Here is a 17,591-nt window from a genome sequence, read left to right on the forward strand (position 1 = left end):
ATGTGGCAGAGCAGTCCAAGTGTGAAGGCCCTGGGAGGGCAGAAGATCCTGAAAGTCCAGTGCATGAAGCTGTAAGATCAACCTGGGGTTGCAGTGGAGATCCCAAGATGTTGGAGATGCCAGAGCCATGAGATAATTGTCAACAAGCACTACATATAAGGAGTGGAGCCACCCCAAAAGAGAAATGTGTGCTGCAGGCAGCAAAACTGGAAGGGTGGAGCCATCTGAGCCCCCCCCCAAAACTAACACCTCAGACATCAGACATGGAGTTACAGGATTTTAAAAAACTATTTATTTTTAATATTTCATTTATTCTTTTTATTTTATATGTATGAGTGTATTGCCTGTATGTAAGTGCACCCATGTCATGCAATGCCCATGGAGGCCAGAAGAAGGCATCAGAACTAGAGCCTCTGCAAGAGCAGTCAGTGCTCTTAACTGCTGAGCCATCTCTCCAGCCTCTATTTATTTATATTTATGCATATGAGTGTTTTGTCTACATGTATTTAGGTATACCTGTGTGGAGGCCAGAAGAGGTAGTCAAATCTCCTGGAACTGGAGCTATAAACAGTTATGAGCCACCATGTTGAGAGCTGGGAACTGAACCCAGGTCCTTTCCAAGGGTAGCCAGTGCTCTTAACCACTAAGCCGTCTATCCAGCCCTGTGGTTACAAGATTTTTTGTTTTCCCTACTAGGTTTCAATCTTCTTTGGTCCAATATTTCCTCACTATGAATTCATTCCATAATTTAGGAATGGGAATGTATATTCTGTGCCATTGTATGTTGGAAGTATGTAATTTGCTCTTTGATTTTACAGGAGCAGTCACAGTTAAGACTACCTTTAGTCTCAAAAGATACTTGGAATTTTGAACTTTCAAAATAACATGATCAAGTCATTAGAGAAATACTTCATTTCTGCTCCAATTTCTGTATTAGTTTGCTTTTCTATTGCTATGATAAATACCATGACCAAAAGAAACTTGGGAACAAAAGTGTTATGTGACTTTGGGGTCTGCTGTGCATTTTCCCAGTTCTATTCTGGGTTACTATCTGGGAGACTCTTGGGCCACCTTGGCCAATAACTCAAAGGAAGGTATCTCTTTTCTGGCATTGTTGCTTGTTATGTAGCCTTTAGCTATATATAAGGACTCTTAAAAATTATATTGACCCAATTAATCTTTGGTTATACTTTCCTTCTGGATGTTTAAGGCCATACAGTTGGCCTAGATAAACCAATTTATTTTTAATCTTAAGGTGGTTTGAGGATCTGTTCCTCTGGGGTCACATGGGCTTGGGAGAAGCCCCTGGCTCCTTTCTTTTACCTGTTCCACCTATGTGAAGATAAGTCAAACGTCCTGCTCGACCATGGCTGGCTTCACTTGGAAGCATGGAGGAAATGTTTCCTCTGTATTGGCCCTCTTCTTTGTAGACTGGACACTGGTTCAAGTCCATCTTGTGGTATCTCCACGGCCTCCTTGATCAAGAGGACAGGTGACTCACCACAGTTATAATTGAGGAGGAAGCATAAAAAAAAAATGTATGTCATGTGAAGTAGCAGAGGTGATGAACATTACTATTGAAATCTATGATGACTTTATATCCATACACAGGTGCCAAGGATCTGAGTGCAACCAACAATGACTAGTAATAATCAGATACATAAAGATTAGACACGCATGTGTCAACACCTAAGTGTTACTAGCAAAAACAATGAGTATTTCTGTAAGAAACACATTTTAAAATGAAATGGAGATCTTTATTAAATGTTAAAAATTCATTCAATTTTATGTCTTACAGGGTTTATACTGAGTTCAATACTGTATAGCTGTATTAATTTAACTGTGAATCTAAAAATTTTATAGCCACTTTTGAAAGAGATATATCTTTGTTCTGGAAACCACTATGGAAAGCAGTTTGGAGAACAACAAAAAAACTAAAAATAAATCTACCATATGAGCCAGTTATACCACTCCTTGTTGTATACCAGAAGGACTCACCATCCTACTACAGAGAGATATTTTCACAGCCATGTTTGTTGCTGCTCTTTTCATACTAGCTAGGAAATGGAAAAACCTAAATGGCCCTCAACAGATGAATGGATAATGAAATGTAATTATGAATGTGCAGGTTAATGAATGGAACCAGAAACTATTATATTAAGTGAAGTAACACAGACTCAGTAAAACAAGTGGCAAAAGTTCTTTCTCATTTTTGAACCTTAGCTCCATATCCTTAGATGTGAGTATATATCCTGATATAACTGTAGAAGACAAGAACCATGTCTTGAGGATGAAAGAGCTCAAGAGAGGAGGATAGTAGGACACAGATGTTATCAAGGAGGAAATGAGGAAAATGGGAGATACTTTAACTGGGGAAGGAATAGGAAGGGTTGTACAGAGGGAGGGAGAGGAAAGATAAATAATACTTAGGTGGTGTGAAAAATCAGAGGGAAATGTATTAGTGCAAAAGCGTACTGAAAAATACACATACAATATATATGAGTGCATGTGAGAGCTGAAGGCCATATAACAAAAAAACACAACGTCAGGAAGGAGAAACCTCCACTCAAGTTTTTGGTCAGGATAGTCCAAGAGACTCCTAAAATAGCACAAGTTATTGATATAACCCTTGATTGCATCCCAGAACTTGGAGGTAAGACCCTATTACTGAAGACAGGACACACTTCAGACACAGAACTTAGAACAATGGAGTTAGAACTGACCTGGAAGCCTCTTTCCCTAAGACTAGCTCTCATAGCATCAGAGGATACTATGCAAACTGCCAAAGGAGAAAATCAATGGTCCTACCCAGCTGTAAAGTCTAATGACCACAAAAATGACTGGCTTGAAAACTATCTCTATTGGTGCAATAGTGGCTCTTTTATCTTGAAGATAATCAACAGCTGTCTAATTGGACTTAAGGCCCTCTCAATGGGAGGAAACTCATATGTAGTACTGTAAACACAGCCAAATACACATGGCTGGAGAGATCATAGATCCTAGAGAAAAACGTACTGTTTTTTCACATCCCTAGACCAAAGTAATTTTTTACTGTGTTCTAGTATGTATCCTTATATTTACAGACAAGTGCACCTCTCATCATTCATGAAAGAAGCTCCTTTTGCAACAGATGGAGACTATTATAGCATTCTACAATTTTTCAAATGTAGAGAAATGTCTATGAAATGTCCAGCCCTAAGTGACACATCTATAATGCAACCTCAACACCTAAAGCTCAGGGAACATAGCAGAACAAGGGGCATAGAGAATATTAATGTATTACTCAACTCTCACCAATGAACTTTCCTCATGCAACAAGTTATGATTAACACAGAAAGCCACAACTGGCTGAAATGTAGAGAATAAGAGACTGCAGAGTGTGTGCCCCTGGATAGGATTCTTATATTAAACCTCATCTATCCAGAGCTCAGGGCCCATACAGAAGAGGGGGCAGAAAGACTATAAGAGCCAGGGGTGGTGGATGGCCACAAGGAAACAGATCATTTCAGGAGACTGGGAACTTGCACATATGAACTTGTGCAATGGTGACAGCTGTCAAAATCCCCAGTGATCCACCAGTTCATCCCCCTTTTCCTCTTGCACAAGGCCCATGCAAACTCAAACTGTACAAAAACCCAGCATAGAAGTGGGGAAATAAATAAGCAGCACAACCTTAGCTGAGGAACTTTTGACAACTGCTCATTCCTGGGGAATAAAGAGTTGGTCTTCTTTAAGGGAATGATACTAGATATGTCAACCAGGCTCCAATGGATGAACTCACACTGAGGGACATGGGGGACACAAATTTGACTCAATAGGCCTTACCATATATGACAGAATGCATGAAATCCAGTGGGGAAGGAGTCTTATGGGGGTGCAAATAGGGGACAGTGTCTAAATATGCTCAAGATGTATGTATGAAAAGCACAAAATTCAATAAAAATTTAAATAAAAGATAATTAATGCATTCTCAGCTCTTACCAGCAAAGCTTCCTCATGCAACAGATGGTGGTGCTTAACACAGAAAGCCACAACTAGCCAAAGCATAGAGAATAAGAGACTGCAGAGTGTATGTCCATGGGTAGGACACCAATATCAAACCTCTACCAGTCAAGGTTCAGGGTCCATTGTGGAAGAGCAAGCAGAAAGTTTGCAAGAGCCAGGGGTGGTTGATGAACACAAGGAAACAGAGTTTCTCAGACAGCTAGGAAGTTACTCATATAAACTTAACAGCAAAGGTTACAGCATGCACAAGACCCACAAAACCTCAAGTCGGCAAAATACAACATACAAGTAAGAAAGTGGGGAAGAAGCTCCAACTTTAGCTGAGGAGCTACTGGCAACCGATAACTACTGGAAGAAGAGTTTGTTTTCTTTAAGGGGGTGATGCTAGGTAGGCTAACCAGGTTCCAGTGGATGGATATACACCGTAGGACATTTGGGGTCACAAACTTAATTCAATAAGCCTTAATATAAATGACTTTGGTACATGAAATGAAATTTGGTGGGGGGAGGGAAGCTATATGAAAGGTGCAGATAAGAAAGGGGGCCTAAATATGATCAAAATATATTGGATGAAATTTGCAAACAATAAAATTTTTTAAAAAAACCCTCTTGATAGGGATTTTAAGCAGCCATTTGCTACAAGGCCCTAAAGGCAAATGATTTTCTTATATATCTCCTGGCAATTTCTAAGAAAAATGTGGAGGGCTCATTGTTAATAAATTGATAAATTCTATTATTGTACCCTTAAATTAAATAGTAATTTTTCAAAAGCTTAATAATATATAAAATTTGATTGGACATGGAAAACACTTCTTATTCCTAAAGGACAGCAGACAAATGTTCAACTATTCTTCCAACCCACTACAGATAAAGTCTTTGACATTGTAATTCCAATAATCACAAGACACTGAAAGGGTAGAGAGAATGACAAGACTGGGTACTAGTCAAAACAAGAGTAGAGATGGCATGGAGGGGAATTCCTGGGGTTTCTGTTGCTTGTTTGTTTTTTTGCCTCATCCATACCCCAGAGTTGTAACAAAAAATCTGGAAATTCGACCACCAGTGGACTCCAGTGACTCAAGTGAAAATATTTTTTGATCAACTGAAAATGAATAGAAGAATGTTTATTATACATGGTTCCTAAAAAGCTTGAAGTCCAGCTTGTACCTTTTTTAAGGATCAAATTTAAAAATAAAAATAAAAAATGATCCCAGTCATGTTAGAAGAGTTAAAGGAAAAAATGGCCCTACAAGTAGTTTTTCTGCAGTCTAGTCATTCACTACCACAGCTACAAATCCTGGATGGGCCCAAAGCCCAGAAGTCAGTGAGGAAACGAACACTGAATGCGTCGTCATCCTGGCTCCAGGACCATCAGCTTTTGTGTCCCACAGTCTCCTTCCCACTGTGTGACGATAGGGATCCTACAGGGCTAAAACTGGAAATTAGTTCATTTCTCACATCTCTCTTCTGTTTCTGATTGGGATGGGGGAAAATATCCCTGTTTTCCAAACTTTAAATAGGAGCACCTTTGCTAAAGGAAAGGCTGCTTTCTGTTCTCATTGGCTTAGATGAACGATTGGTCTCTCCTTTATCTCTGATGGGATGAGTAGTGTCCTGGCTTGTTACTGCTGCCATAAGAAAATACGAAGGCCTGAGAACTTTTCAAAGAGTGGAAACTTACTTTCTAAAAGTTTGGAGACAGAGAGTGTCACCTCACCTGTTTTTAATATCCTCTTTTACCCCCCACATGCATTATTCACTTCTGATATAGTGATTTTTATTTCTAGAATTCTTTGTTCTGTTTTATAACTTTGATCTCTTTGTTTTCATTAACTATCTCTTGTTGCTAGTTATGTGCTTTTCTCATGAAAGCCCTTAGTATGTGTGTGTAGAATGTGAGCCTTTGTGTTCAGATATACAAACACATGCAAGCTTGGATGTGGAGGTCAGAGATCAACATCTTGTGTCTTTCTATTTCATTCTTAACCTTAAATTTTGAGACAGGTAAATCTGCAGCTCACAGATTTGGCAGGCCCCTAGGATTGTCCTTTCTCCATGTGCATATACTGGGTAAAGGTGCACACTGTCATGCCCAGCTTTTGATACAGATTCTAGGCATATGAATTCAGATCCTCTTGCTTACATGACAATCAGTTTACAGATTGAGGCTTACCCCCAGCACTTAGCATTTTAAACATAGCTTTTACAAATTATAATATTTCTGCCATATGTGATTATTTCTGATTCTGGCTCTCTCACTTTAAACTGTTTTTACTTTTAAATATGCCTTGTATCTTTTCCTCCTGAGCCCCATAAGATATTCCAACTAAAAGTGCCAACTATGGCTACTCTTTTAGTCTTGTCATAGCAAGATGAAGGAGTAGCATAACTATCCTATGCCACTATAACCAAGTCTCAGTCCCCTCGTGAGCCTGGTGAGATGGCTCAAGTTTTTCTTCAAATAAGAGACACCATGGTTGGAGGGAACTAGAAGTACGTGCTGTGCTTCCCTTGCAGGAAGACCAGCACCAAGGTGCTCCATGGTGCTTGATATTTATGTCCCTTCTTCCAGGTAAATCAGGATCTAGAGGGTCCTGTGGATAACTCTGTCAAAATAGTTTCTTTCTCTAGATGAGCAATGAATAATATTGAATTCTGTAAGACAAAAAGTTATCTCATCCAGAATTAAATAGTTCTAAGCATGAGACTAGAGAAGGGGAGTTTCATGAAGAGTAGTTGAGTTTCCCATGACAATGTCCTTCAGACCTGGACAGGGATGATGTCTCTTCCCCATCGTAAGTCTATCATGCAAACTCAGACAACTAACCTTAGGAAATCAAGAACACCTTTGACTTTACACCTTATACCTTATACCTACATATGTCTGATTCAAGTGATGTTACCAAATGTAAACTTTGAGACAACCAAGGGCCTGAGGCAAAGTGGCTGCCACCTCAAATGATCAACGAGGGTTAGAGGATACAGAACCCCATGAGTTGATCTCATAAATCAGAGATAGTCCATGGATAGCACATAAGCTAGGCACCTAGAAGTCTAGAGAGTAGAAGACTACTTGTAAGAAACTAGTTCCACTCAAGTACAGTATTTGTTTTTCCTGTCTTCATGTCACACCAGAAACATCAATATGATCTATTAGTTTTCATGTATATTACAATCATTGCCTCCTTTAAATCTCACTGAAACATAGCAAGAAACATACCTCATTCCTAGCTAAGAGAGGGAAAAGTCCAAGGGAGCAGGCTGACTCGCCCTCATCCTGTGCACACACGTGGTAGGTCAGGGCATTCATTAATCCTTCTCTCTGTAGTTCCCACTTGTACACAGTGGGGAATGAATAGGAGTATTAATGCTGAACAGAGTTGGACATCCATGTGAAAGACCTCCCCCTGCCCCAGGAGACTTTATTCCTCTTCCAGTATAACCCACAAAATACAACCTCCCCTATTAAGCAGATGCTTCATAAAATTTCCCAACTTGTTCTTTGGGATAGATCAGGAGATTATTGGTTCTGGTTGGCACAAACATTTACTCCCAAGACTTTCATTAAACAGTATTTGGACTCTATTTACTTCTATATCAATGAAAGATTCATGGGACTCATTCCAAGGACAGAAATGAATCCCCTTCAGCATTGGGTTGATGTCTCAATAGTTTGTTTCTCTATTTCTGTGATTAAAGCACTGACCAAAGCCAACTTGAGGAGGAAAGGATTTATTTCACCTTCAGTTTACAGTTTATCATGGAGGGAAGCCAAGGCAGAGTTCAGGACAGGAACTGAAGTATAGACCATAGAGGAACACTACCTATAGGCTTTCTCCCCTGGCCTGTGCTCAGCCTACTTTCTTTTTTTATTTTTGTTTATTATTTTTTATGTTGTATGCGTGTATTGCCTTCCATGTGTCAGATCCCCTGGAACTGGAGTTACGGTTGTTAGATGTCATGTGGGTGCTGGGAACTGAACCTGGGTCCTCTGCAAGAGAATCCAGTGCTCTCAACCACTGAACCATCTCTCCAGCTCTTCAGCCTGCTTTCTTATATAACTCAGGATCACCTGCCCGGAGGTGGCACCACCCCAGTAGGCTGAGCCTCCTGCATCACTCAACAATTAAGAAAATGCCCCACAGACATGTTCACAGGCCAATCCAATGAAGGAAATTCCTCAATTGAGGTTCTCTCAACCCAGGTATGTCAAATTGACAACTGATGACAGAACAATTGACCTCAGAAACACTTCTCTGAAATCATTTTTTTAAGTTGAGAAAGGCATAGAAGAGGTGAGAAATCTGCCACACATCTCAGTTCTTAGAGCTGGAAATTTGAGAAATATCTTTCTAATCTTGGATCTCAATTGGTGAGTCACACAGACCTAAAGATGTCTTGAGGGGCCAGCTGGATCAAGATACGCTCCAGAGAGGAAAAAGTATTCTTTCTGCTAGGCTCATTGGAGTCCTTCTGCAAATGCACCATGAGGAACTCCTCCCTGAAGCTTCCTTCACCACCTACTTTCTATTGCACAATCATATACATACAGTTACTGCTTCCTGCACCATGGTCACTCTGCGCAGAGGGAATCAAATCGTCTGTTATCTCCACAAAGGAAAATCTGGCACATCACTGCACAGACTCTGGACAAACAGTCACCTTTGAGCTGCATGATGCCAAACCCTGACTCCTGGACCCAGACTCCTCACAGTGTCTTGTTGCTGGCCCTCCTGCTGAGACTCACAGGTAAGCATGTCCAGAAAGTAGAACCCTCTCATCCTTCCTCTGGTCCAGCCTTGCTCATGGACTCCTCCGACAGGGTAAATATAGGAACTTACACAGAAAAGAGAGCCTAGAATCAGAGTGCTCAGACTGACTGGCTCAACGTGTTCATAATCTGTAGACAGTGCTTTAAACAACAATAATTATTTAGCTTTTTATAACATTTCATCTTAAAAATTTTTTTTTGGAAGAATCCTGTCTACACCCCCAATGAAGCCCATTTTAACACCTAGAGAGCCAAGGTCTGACAAAACTTTCTGATTACACTTGCACAGAACCAGATACCAGCAGCACAGGTTGAGCTCTTTCCATGCTCTCAGTTCTTGGTGCTCTTACCTTAGTGAATTTTCTTGAAGCCTGTGTGACAGATGCTCCTACTAATCTGATCCACAAGGAGAAAATGAAGCAGAGACAGAATTTGCCTGTCATCGCCTACCTTAGTCAGCACCTTTAAGACTCATTCCTCCGTTCCTTCTTCCCTTTCGTCCTTTCAGTTCCATACCATCTTTCATTCTCATTGTCCTCCTTCCCTTCCTTCCACCATTCCTTCTGTCCTTCGTGGAGCTGGAGATTGAATTCACTGTTTCATATATGTAAAGCATATGCTTATCACTGAGCTACACCCTCAGCCCAAACCCTAGACCCAATTTCCTTTTTTCAACTATGTTATTCTGACTTTTTGTAACGGTTCAAATTTTTCATAATTTATACTTTCATAATTGGTTAGCTGCAGCAAAGAGTCGAAAGTGTCGAGAAGCAGAGGAAAGATCACCCTTCCTCTACTCAGGCTTCTCATACCTATGATAAACAACTGAGGCAAACTTCTTAAAGAAGGAAAGATGTATGCTGGCTCACAGTTGCTGTCCCACATATCAATATTCTCTGGAACTACTCTCACGGGCACACACAGAAGTGCGCTTTATTAATCTCCAAGGAGAGTTCAACCTCATGAGGTTGACAACCAGTATTACACATTTGCAACTCAAATTCAAATGTTCTTATCAAAGATGTATCTGATGTTCTCTCCCTCTCAGCCTAGTAGTTCACTGAAATTTTCAGTTTTAAAACCTTAATCCTTAACTTAATATTCTATAATGCCAAGGTAGAATGAACTTGTACATATCTTTATTGTATGTAATCATAGTTGAGCAGGTTTATGTAAGCATATCAGTGCATACACAAAGATGGTATTTTAAAATATCTTTCTTTGTGCTTACATAAAATCATTCTTCAAAGTTCATAACTTCATATAAGACAGAAACTTCATTTCCTTACCATCAAGTCCCCTCACCCCCTCTCTACTTCTTTTTCTCCTTAAGCTTCTCAAATAGCAAGTAAAATGAGATTTGGTAAAACGAGATTAATCTCAAAGCAGAACTTCTATATAGCTCTGCCTTGGGCTTCCTTCTTCCATTAGGAGAGATAAGAAGGAAATAAGAGATAGAGAACAGAAGTGCCAAAGATTTTGTCTGAGATTTTCCCCCAATGACTGTGTTGGTCTCCAGAGTTGCTTTAAAGAAATATTGTAAGACCTTTAAATGAAGAAAATGGATGATCTTAGGTGCCTGGGGGCATGACCATGAAGGGGACTGTGGGTCTCTGATTTCTCTCTCTCTCTCCCCTCTCTCAGTCTCTCTCTCTCTCTCTCTCTCTCTCTCTCTCTCTCTCATCTCATGCTGTGCTTTACCACTGTCATCCTACCATGATGAGCTGTCTTCCCATACATTCTAGAGCAACAGCACTGCCAAGGAATTGAAACCTCTAAAACTGTAAACTACAATATAACGTCTATCTTTGATAATAGATTTATCTCAGCAATTTGCTTCAGTACTGAGTTCTCCAACATAAATAGTCTTTGAGTTTAAAATGAACCCCAAAGATCATGGGTTGAAATGTGGATCCTAGTCTATAGCACTATTTTAGGAGTTCAAAAATTTTGATAGTGGGAACTTGCTGGAAAAAAGCAGGCCTAGAAGACATGTCTTTGAAGGCAACACATGACCCTCATCCAGTGCTGTCTCTCTCTGCTTCCTGACCACTGTGAGATGAGCAACATCACTCTACCATGTGCCCTTGCCACATGAGACTCTGCCTTATTATGAGACCACTGCAATGGAGCCATGGACAGGACTCTCTGAAACCATGAGCCTAAAGAATCATTTCTCTTTTAAACTATTTCTCCCAGGTGTTTACTACAGCAGCAAAAACTAGCATAATATTCTATAATTATGCTGATATCTGTATCCTATCTTTATCCACATCCATCTCTACATCTAACTCCAGTTCCACAGTCTATATCCAGTTCATGATTCTATGCAGAACATCTGGTCTCAGAAAATCTTAGCAGCAATAATTTTTCAGTTACATAAACACTCTTCATGTGTCAGAAATTGAGAGAAATACTTCATGGCTCTGCCTCATATGAGCATATATCCCACGTAGATACTCTTGTACTCTCTGTCACAGAAAGAGAAACAGAAGCTCAAAGAATTCCAAGGTCCCTCAATGGCAACTGCTAGAGCTGTGGTTGAATTCAAGTAGTCTGACTAATACCTTCATACGTCTGATGAGGTTTCTGAAGTTCCTGCTGATGAGTACGGAAAAGGATGGAGGGAAAACTAGGCCTATGGTTTTCCTCTCCTCGGCTGCTCAGCTTCCTCCTTATATGTAAATAGCTTTCCTTTCACAAGATCATACAAATGAGAAGCTCAGTTTATGTCAGTTTCCACACAAATCTTCAATTTAAGATGGACTTCAGTAGCTCAGGGCACACTGAACAAGTCACATGATGCAGATAATTTTTGGAGTTGTTAGAGAACCATATGTTGCATTGGAAAATCAAAGAGGCAGTGTCATTGCCTTGTAGAACTTAAATTATACTAGGGGAAATGATAATAGTAAACACATCTAATAGGTAAACAATGTACTATTTTAAAAAAACAGTATGTTCCAGGGAATGATGTCTTAATATCCAACGAGATGATAAAATCTGGAGAATCTGTGGAGTGGAGAGATTGAAATTAAGGTAGTGTAGGTAGGAACCAAAGAGAAGAGTGAATTTGAGCAAAGAATAAATGATGGCACAAGAAAAACCATGTGGTCACATGGATGATGGAGTTCTCCAAGGACAGCAAGCAGCATGTGCAAAGGTCCAGAGAATAGGTCAGCCCACTGTGTTCAAGTACCTGTGATTTCACTCCAAATGAATAGAAGCCACTGGAAGTAACAGAGGTTTGACATAAGCTGTCATGAGTTTTAAATTTATTATTCTAGCAATTAGCTAAATGAAAAGTATTCCAGGACAGATAGAAGAAGTTCATCACACATGTCCCAACAAGAAAAGGAAGCTTGCATGGGACAATAGCAACAGGGAAAGAGAAAAGATTTTGGATACAAATGGAAGTGAAATCAGTTTACGGATGGGTGGGATCTGTGGTAGGAGTGACGACTCCAAGGCTTGGGGCCCTAATATCTGGAAGAAGAAACCTGAAATCTGTAGAAATGAGGGGCTGGGTCAGTAGTTCATTTTTGCACATGATCACTGTGAAGTCTGTGTCCCTTCAAGGAGCCATTCAAGTACACCACTGGACAAACAAATCAGTCAAAAGGTGTGGGACTGGGCTCCATTTCTCCTTTAAAAATTAATCAAATTTCCGTATTAGTGAGTCACCTTTCCATCTTCCAATATCCTCCTGACTTTAAAGCTCAAACCACCTGACGATCATGGTATGCCAACCCCTGCCCTATAATGGCATGTGCCCTTCTTAGGAGCAGCATTTGTTCACATACATTGTAAAGTGTTTGCATCTGACAAGTAGTGTACAGCTTGTGAAGGTGAACCACAGTTTCTCCTTGAGTATTAGCAATAACACAAAACTTATTCATGGTGCCATTAAAGCCAAATTTATATCAAATTATTTTTTCTGACTCATATCCAGCCATGCCTGGTTTTGATGACACATTATACAGGATGTAATATTTTTTTTTATTTCTCTAGGTTTCTATAAAACTAGTAGTCAATGATTTTCCCTGTGACATAAACCAAGACATTTTACACCTGAAATTAAATAACTGGACCAAAGTTCACCCTCTTGGCCCTTTACACATAGTCACATGATCCAAACAACTGCCCACACTTCTTTTAAAAAACATTAAGTTGGCTCTTGTCTTTTTTTTTCTTTTTTTTGCTTCTGTCACTCTAACTAAAGGTGCTTTTCAACCAAATTACCTTTTTCCTTCATCCCTTTAAGTCCAACCCAAATGTCTACCTGAGTTACCACCATCTTTTCTTAATACATATTTATTTGGAAAAACACATATGACATAAACATTACTATTTTAAGTATTATAAGCTTTTGTGTTTTTCCACGCTAACATCTTTCACTATGTTGTGAAACCAGTTCTATTACAGAACTCTAGAAATTGCTCAACATCCTAAAAGGATCTTCTGTGCCCATTAAGCCATAACAGTTCCTCCTTACCTCCACAGGGCCCTGGAGTCTGTTCTACACTTGTCTGTATCCAGTATGATCATGTGAATGTCTCTTTTTTAAGAATCATACTTTATTTTATATATATCAACACAGTTTATATATTAAGTCATGAAAGGGGATATACAAAGCTATTTTTTCTTGTTTCAACTTGGTCATAGTTTTTTCTTTCTTTTTTGTTGTGGATATGTGAATTCAACTTTCTATGTATTGAAGTAGCAAGAACCATTTTTGCATTCCAAAATAATTCAACATGTGCCATCCCTTTGAGGAAGTGATAATGAAAGTTGGGTTTTCCATTTAATTCCTTTGACCATTAGTGCAATAGGAAATAGACATGACTAATTGTTGATTATATTTGTTGCATTGACCTAGTTAGAAAACAGGATTCTCCTTTTGTTTTGGGAGGAGGGGCTTTTAAGTATTTTCTATTGATTCCAGACTTGCGGACAATGTATTTTTATCACACTCAGACCCCTTCCTCTCTCTTCAGTCCCTCTCCCATGACCCTCAACCAGATTTCATGTCTTCCATTATTATCTATCTTTTTTTTTATTTTTGTTTTTTAAAGATCTATCAATTCTAACATGTAAGGAGGAGGAGTTTTATATTCTAAATTTTTCCCTTTTTTCCTTCTGTTTGAAATGGTATCAAATCATGCTATTATATTGTTATTTAATATGAACGATCTTTTTTCCTCAAATGTGTGTTTCTATGTCCTAGGACTGCAGTGAGAATTTTGGGGTCTATGAACATCAGGGACATCAGCTTTTCATGTTCCTTTTTCTTGTGGTGTCCTTGTGTGCACAGGTGTCTAGGAGACTCTGACCTTTTAGAATGAGTTTGGCTCCTTCTTGCCCTTTAGATTCCTTGAGTTTCTTTGAGAAGCTGTGGAATTCCTACTATGAAAGGTGGAGAGATTTGGACAATAATGCCATCTAGGTCTGTACTCTTCCTTGGAAGACTGGTGATTACTGATTCAATCTCTCCACTCATTGTTGGTGTGTTCAGGGTTTAAATGTGGTAGGTTATATGTCGAAGAATTAATCCACTTACTGTAAGACTTCGATTGTTATTGAATACCATCTCTAATAATATTTTTGTGGTATTGATTTTAATTTCTTTTTTATCGATAATTCTATTTATTTTAGGTATTGTGTCTTATTTTTCTTAGTCTACTGAAATATTTGCTGATTTTACCATTTCAAAATACCAGCCCTGGGACTGGAGAGATGACACAGTGGTTAAGAGCACTGTCTGCTCTTGCAGAAAATCCAGGTTTAAATACTAACACCCCCATGGCAGCTAACAACTCTCCATAACTTCAGTTCCAGGGGATCTGATGCCCGCCTCTGTCTTCCAGGGGCACTACATGGCACAGGCACACTTTCATACATACAGGCGTAACACTCATATACATAAAAGAAAAATAAATCAATATTTTTAAATACCAATACTTTGATTCATTTATTGTATGGATTATTTAGTCCTCATTTTTATGCTTCTTCATTTTGTTTATACTCTGCTCTCTGTAATTTCTTTCTTTGTGCTAATTATGGTTATGATTTGTTCTTTTTAAGACATTGAGATTATTCTAGTTTGCTTTCAAGTGCCCTGACAAAATGCTCTGACCAGTACCAACTTGGGGAGGAAAGGGTTCATTTGGCTCATATCTCCTGGGTCATAGTTTATCACTGAGGGAGCCCCAGGTAGGAACTCAAGGCAGGAACCTGGAGGCAGGAGCTAGAGCACAGGCCATGGAGGAACGCTGCTTACTGACTTGCTCCCCTGGCCCATTGGCTCAGCCTGGTTTCTTATACAATACAGAACAACCTGCCCAGGGGTGGCACCACCCACAGTGGGCTGGGCCCTCCTACATCACGCAGCAATCAAGAAGATGCCCCACAGTCATGCCCATAGGCCAGTCCAATGGAGGAAATTCCCCAGTTGAGGCTCCTTCTACCCAGGTAGGTCAAGTTGACAACTAAAGCTATCCAGCACATAGATGCATTGCTAAGTTTTTTTTTTTTTGACTCTTCCTATTTTTATAGTTTTGAAGGTTATTGCTGCAAACCTCAAAACTCCTATTAGTGCCCTTTCTCTGTGACTCCTAATATTTGGGTCTACTGCATTTCCATTTCCATTAGCAGCTAAATTCTGAATTTCCCCTTTGATATCCTCAGTGCTCTATTACTCATTCAGTGGCATTTTAGTAGGTATCCATGAATTTGCTTTTTATTTGAAGGTTTTGTCTTCTGGCGGCTAGTCTTAGTTTCAAGATTTTTTTTCATCATGATCAGAGAAGATTCATGATCTAACTTGCATATCTTTGCATTTTGGAGACATTTTGTGACTTAATATTTGTGTCTATCCTAGAGCATTTTGCATAGACTGAAGAAGAGAATACATGGCCAGGTATGGGAGGATATGTGTCTAATCCTAGCAGTTGGGAGGCTAAGGAAGGGGATCATGACTTCAAGTCTAGTGTTGGTAACAGAATAGAACTTCATCTTCAAAACCAAGGAAGCATGTGTTATTTAGTTGTTGGATAAGATGTCCAGTAAATTTCTAAACACTTTATTTAAATTTGATGCTTCATTATTGATTTTTCTGCCTGAATGACTTGACTAAAATGGAATGGTAAAGTCTGATAACTTATATTCATTGCCAACTCCACTAGACTTAGAATCACCATGGAAACACATATCTGGAGATGTCTATGAGAGTGTTTCCAGAAAGGTGTAACTAAAGAGGGAAGGCCCACCCTGAATGTGGGTGGCACCACTGATGGGTAGGCCCGCAGACGGAATAAAAAGGTGAAAGCAAGCTGAGCAGCGGTGATCATCTGTCTCTGCTTCCTGACTTCATATGCAATGTGACCAGCTGCCTCCATTTCTTTCACATGATTCCTAGCTATGACAGACCATACCCTCCGTTAGCCACAGTAACCCTTTCCTTCCTGAAGTTGCTTTGGTCAGGTATCTTGTCACAATAGAAGGAAAGTGACTAGTAAAAACTTTCCAGCTATTACTGTGTAGTACCCTATGCTTTCCTTTAAACCTAATTATGTTTACTTCTTTTTTTCTTAGTTTTTACAAAAACTTTATTGAGAATTTCATACATATAATGTGTTTTGATCAAATCCATGCCCACTCCCTCCCCTCCAACATTCCCCCCCTCTGAAGAGGTAACCCTAAAATCTTTTAAGAATTAGATACAAGCTCCCAAATACTTTTGACATTTTTGGCCTTTGAAACAGAATATGTTGCTAACAGGCCCAAGGACATTTTGACTTTTAGCCAAGAAACTGGCTACATTTCTTTGGGGTCTTTTTACCCTAATTGCCTAGCCAATTCCTACCTCCTATTCTTATCACACCATCCTCTGAAGGAGTTACCCAAATTCCAATAGGGAATAGGGATGCAAACTGCTCTGGCTTCTTCCATGCTGAACAGGAACACAGGGTGAAGCAATTGGGGTACCCCTTCAGTGGGTCTACCTAAACGACTCCCAAATTGCATAACTCTTGTCTCTAAGGAGAGAAGAAAGTCTTTGAATCATGAATAGGAGATGTGAAGAAGTAAAGGCAAGAGTAATTAGCATTACAAGTTTTAGACAGGGAACTAGAAAAAGATGATGCTATACAATAGTCCCTTCTGCATGAACTAACTACCATCATCACGACTTTGGCTGAGCCTGATCACTAAACATAGCCACAATTGGGCTTGTTGATGGTTGTGCTCATTCATTAAAGGAGTGCCAAGCAGGGTCACTAGACCCTCACCTGAGTATTCAGCCGCTCTTCCCAGCCAGCTAGTCCAGCCTTGGAAGACAAAAGAAAAATGAGGAAGAACCCAGTAGAGGGATGCTTTTGGAAGCCCTTGTCAAGAACATCTCTCAAAAGGTCCTGTAACTGTGGTAAGTCACCTGTCCTCTTGTTCAGGGAGGACACGGAGACCCCACAAGATGGACTTGAACCAGTGTCCAGTCTACAAAGAGGTGGGTCAACTCAGAGGAAACATTCATGCTTCCAAGTGAAGCCAGATATGGTTGAGTAAGACCTTTGATTTGTCTTCACATAAATGGAACTGGTAAAAGAAAGGAGCCAGGAACTCCTCCCACGTCCATGTGACCCCTGAGAAACAGATCTTCAAATGACCTTAAGTGTGAAATTAAATTGATTTATTTGGGCCAACTGTATGGTCTTAAACACCCCAAAAGAAAGTATAATCACAGGGTAAAGTGATCAGTATATTTCTTTAATCATTGATGATTTTGTTCCTAACCAGAAAGTGCTGCTCAGATGTAAGA

The 17,591-nt window shown here is 39.7% G+C and overlaps 1 protein-coding gene across 1 annotated transcript in view; it reads left to right on the forward strand.

Annotated features, from left to right (window-relative positions):
• The window catches only part of LOC103731158 (signal-regulatory protein beta-1-like), a 24,932-nt gene continuing 7,341 nt past the window's right edge, over positions 1-17,591 (forward strand). Inside the window, 2 exon segments of the mRNA XM_008829469.1 lie at positions 1-71; positions 8,624-8,754. Of these exon segments, the coding sequence (XP_008827691.1) occupies positions 1-71; positions 8,624-8,754 (202 nt within the window).

The sequence above is a fragment of the Nannospalax galili genome, unplaced genomic scaffold, assembly GCF_000622305.1.
Source record: "Nannospalax galili isolate Female #2095 unplaced genomic scaffold, S.galili_v1.0 scaffold934, whole genome shotgun sequence".
NCBI lineage: Eukaryota > Metazoa > Chordata > Mammalia > Rodentia > Spalacidae > Nannospalax > Nannospalax galili.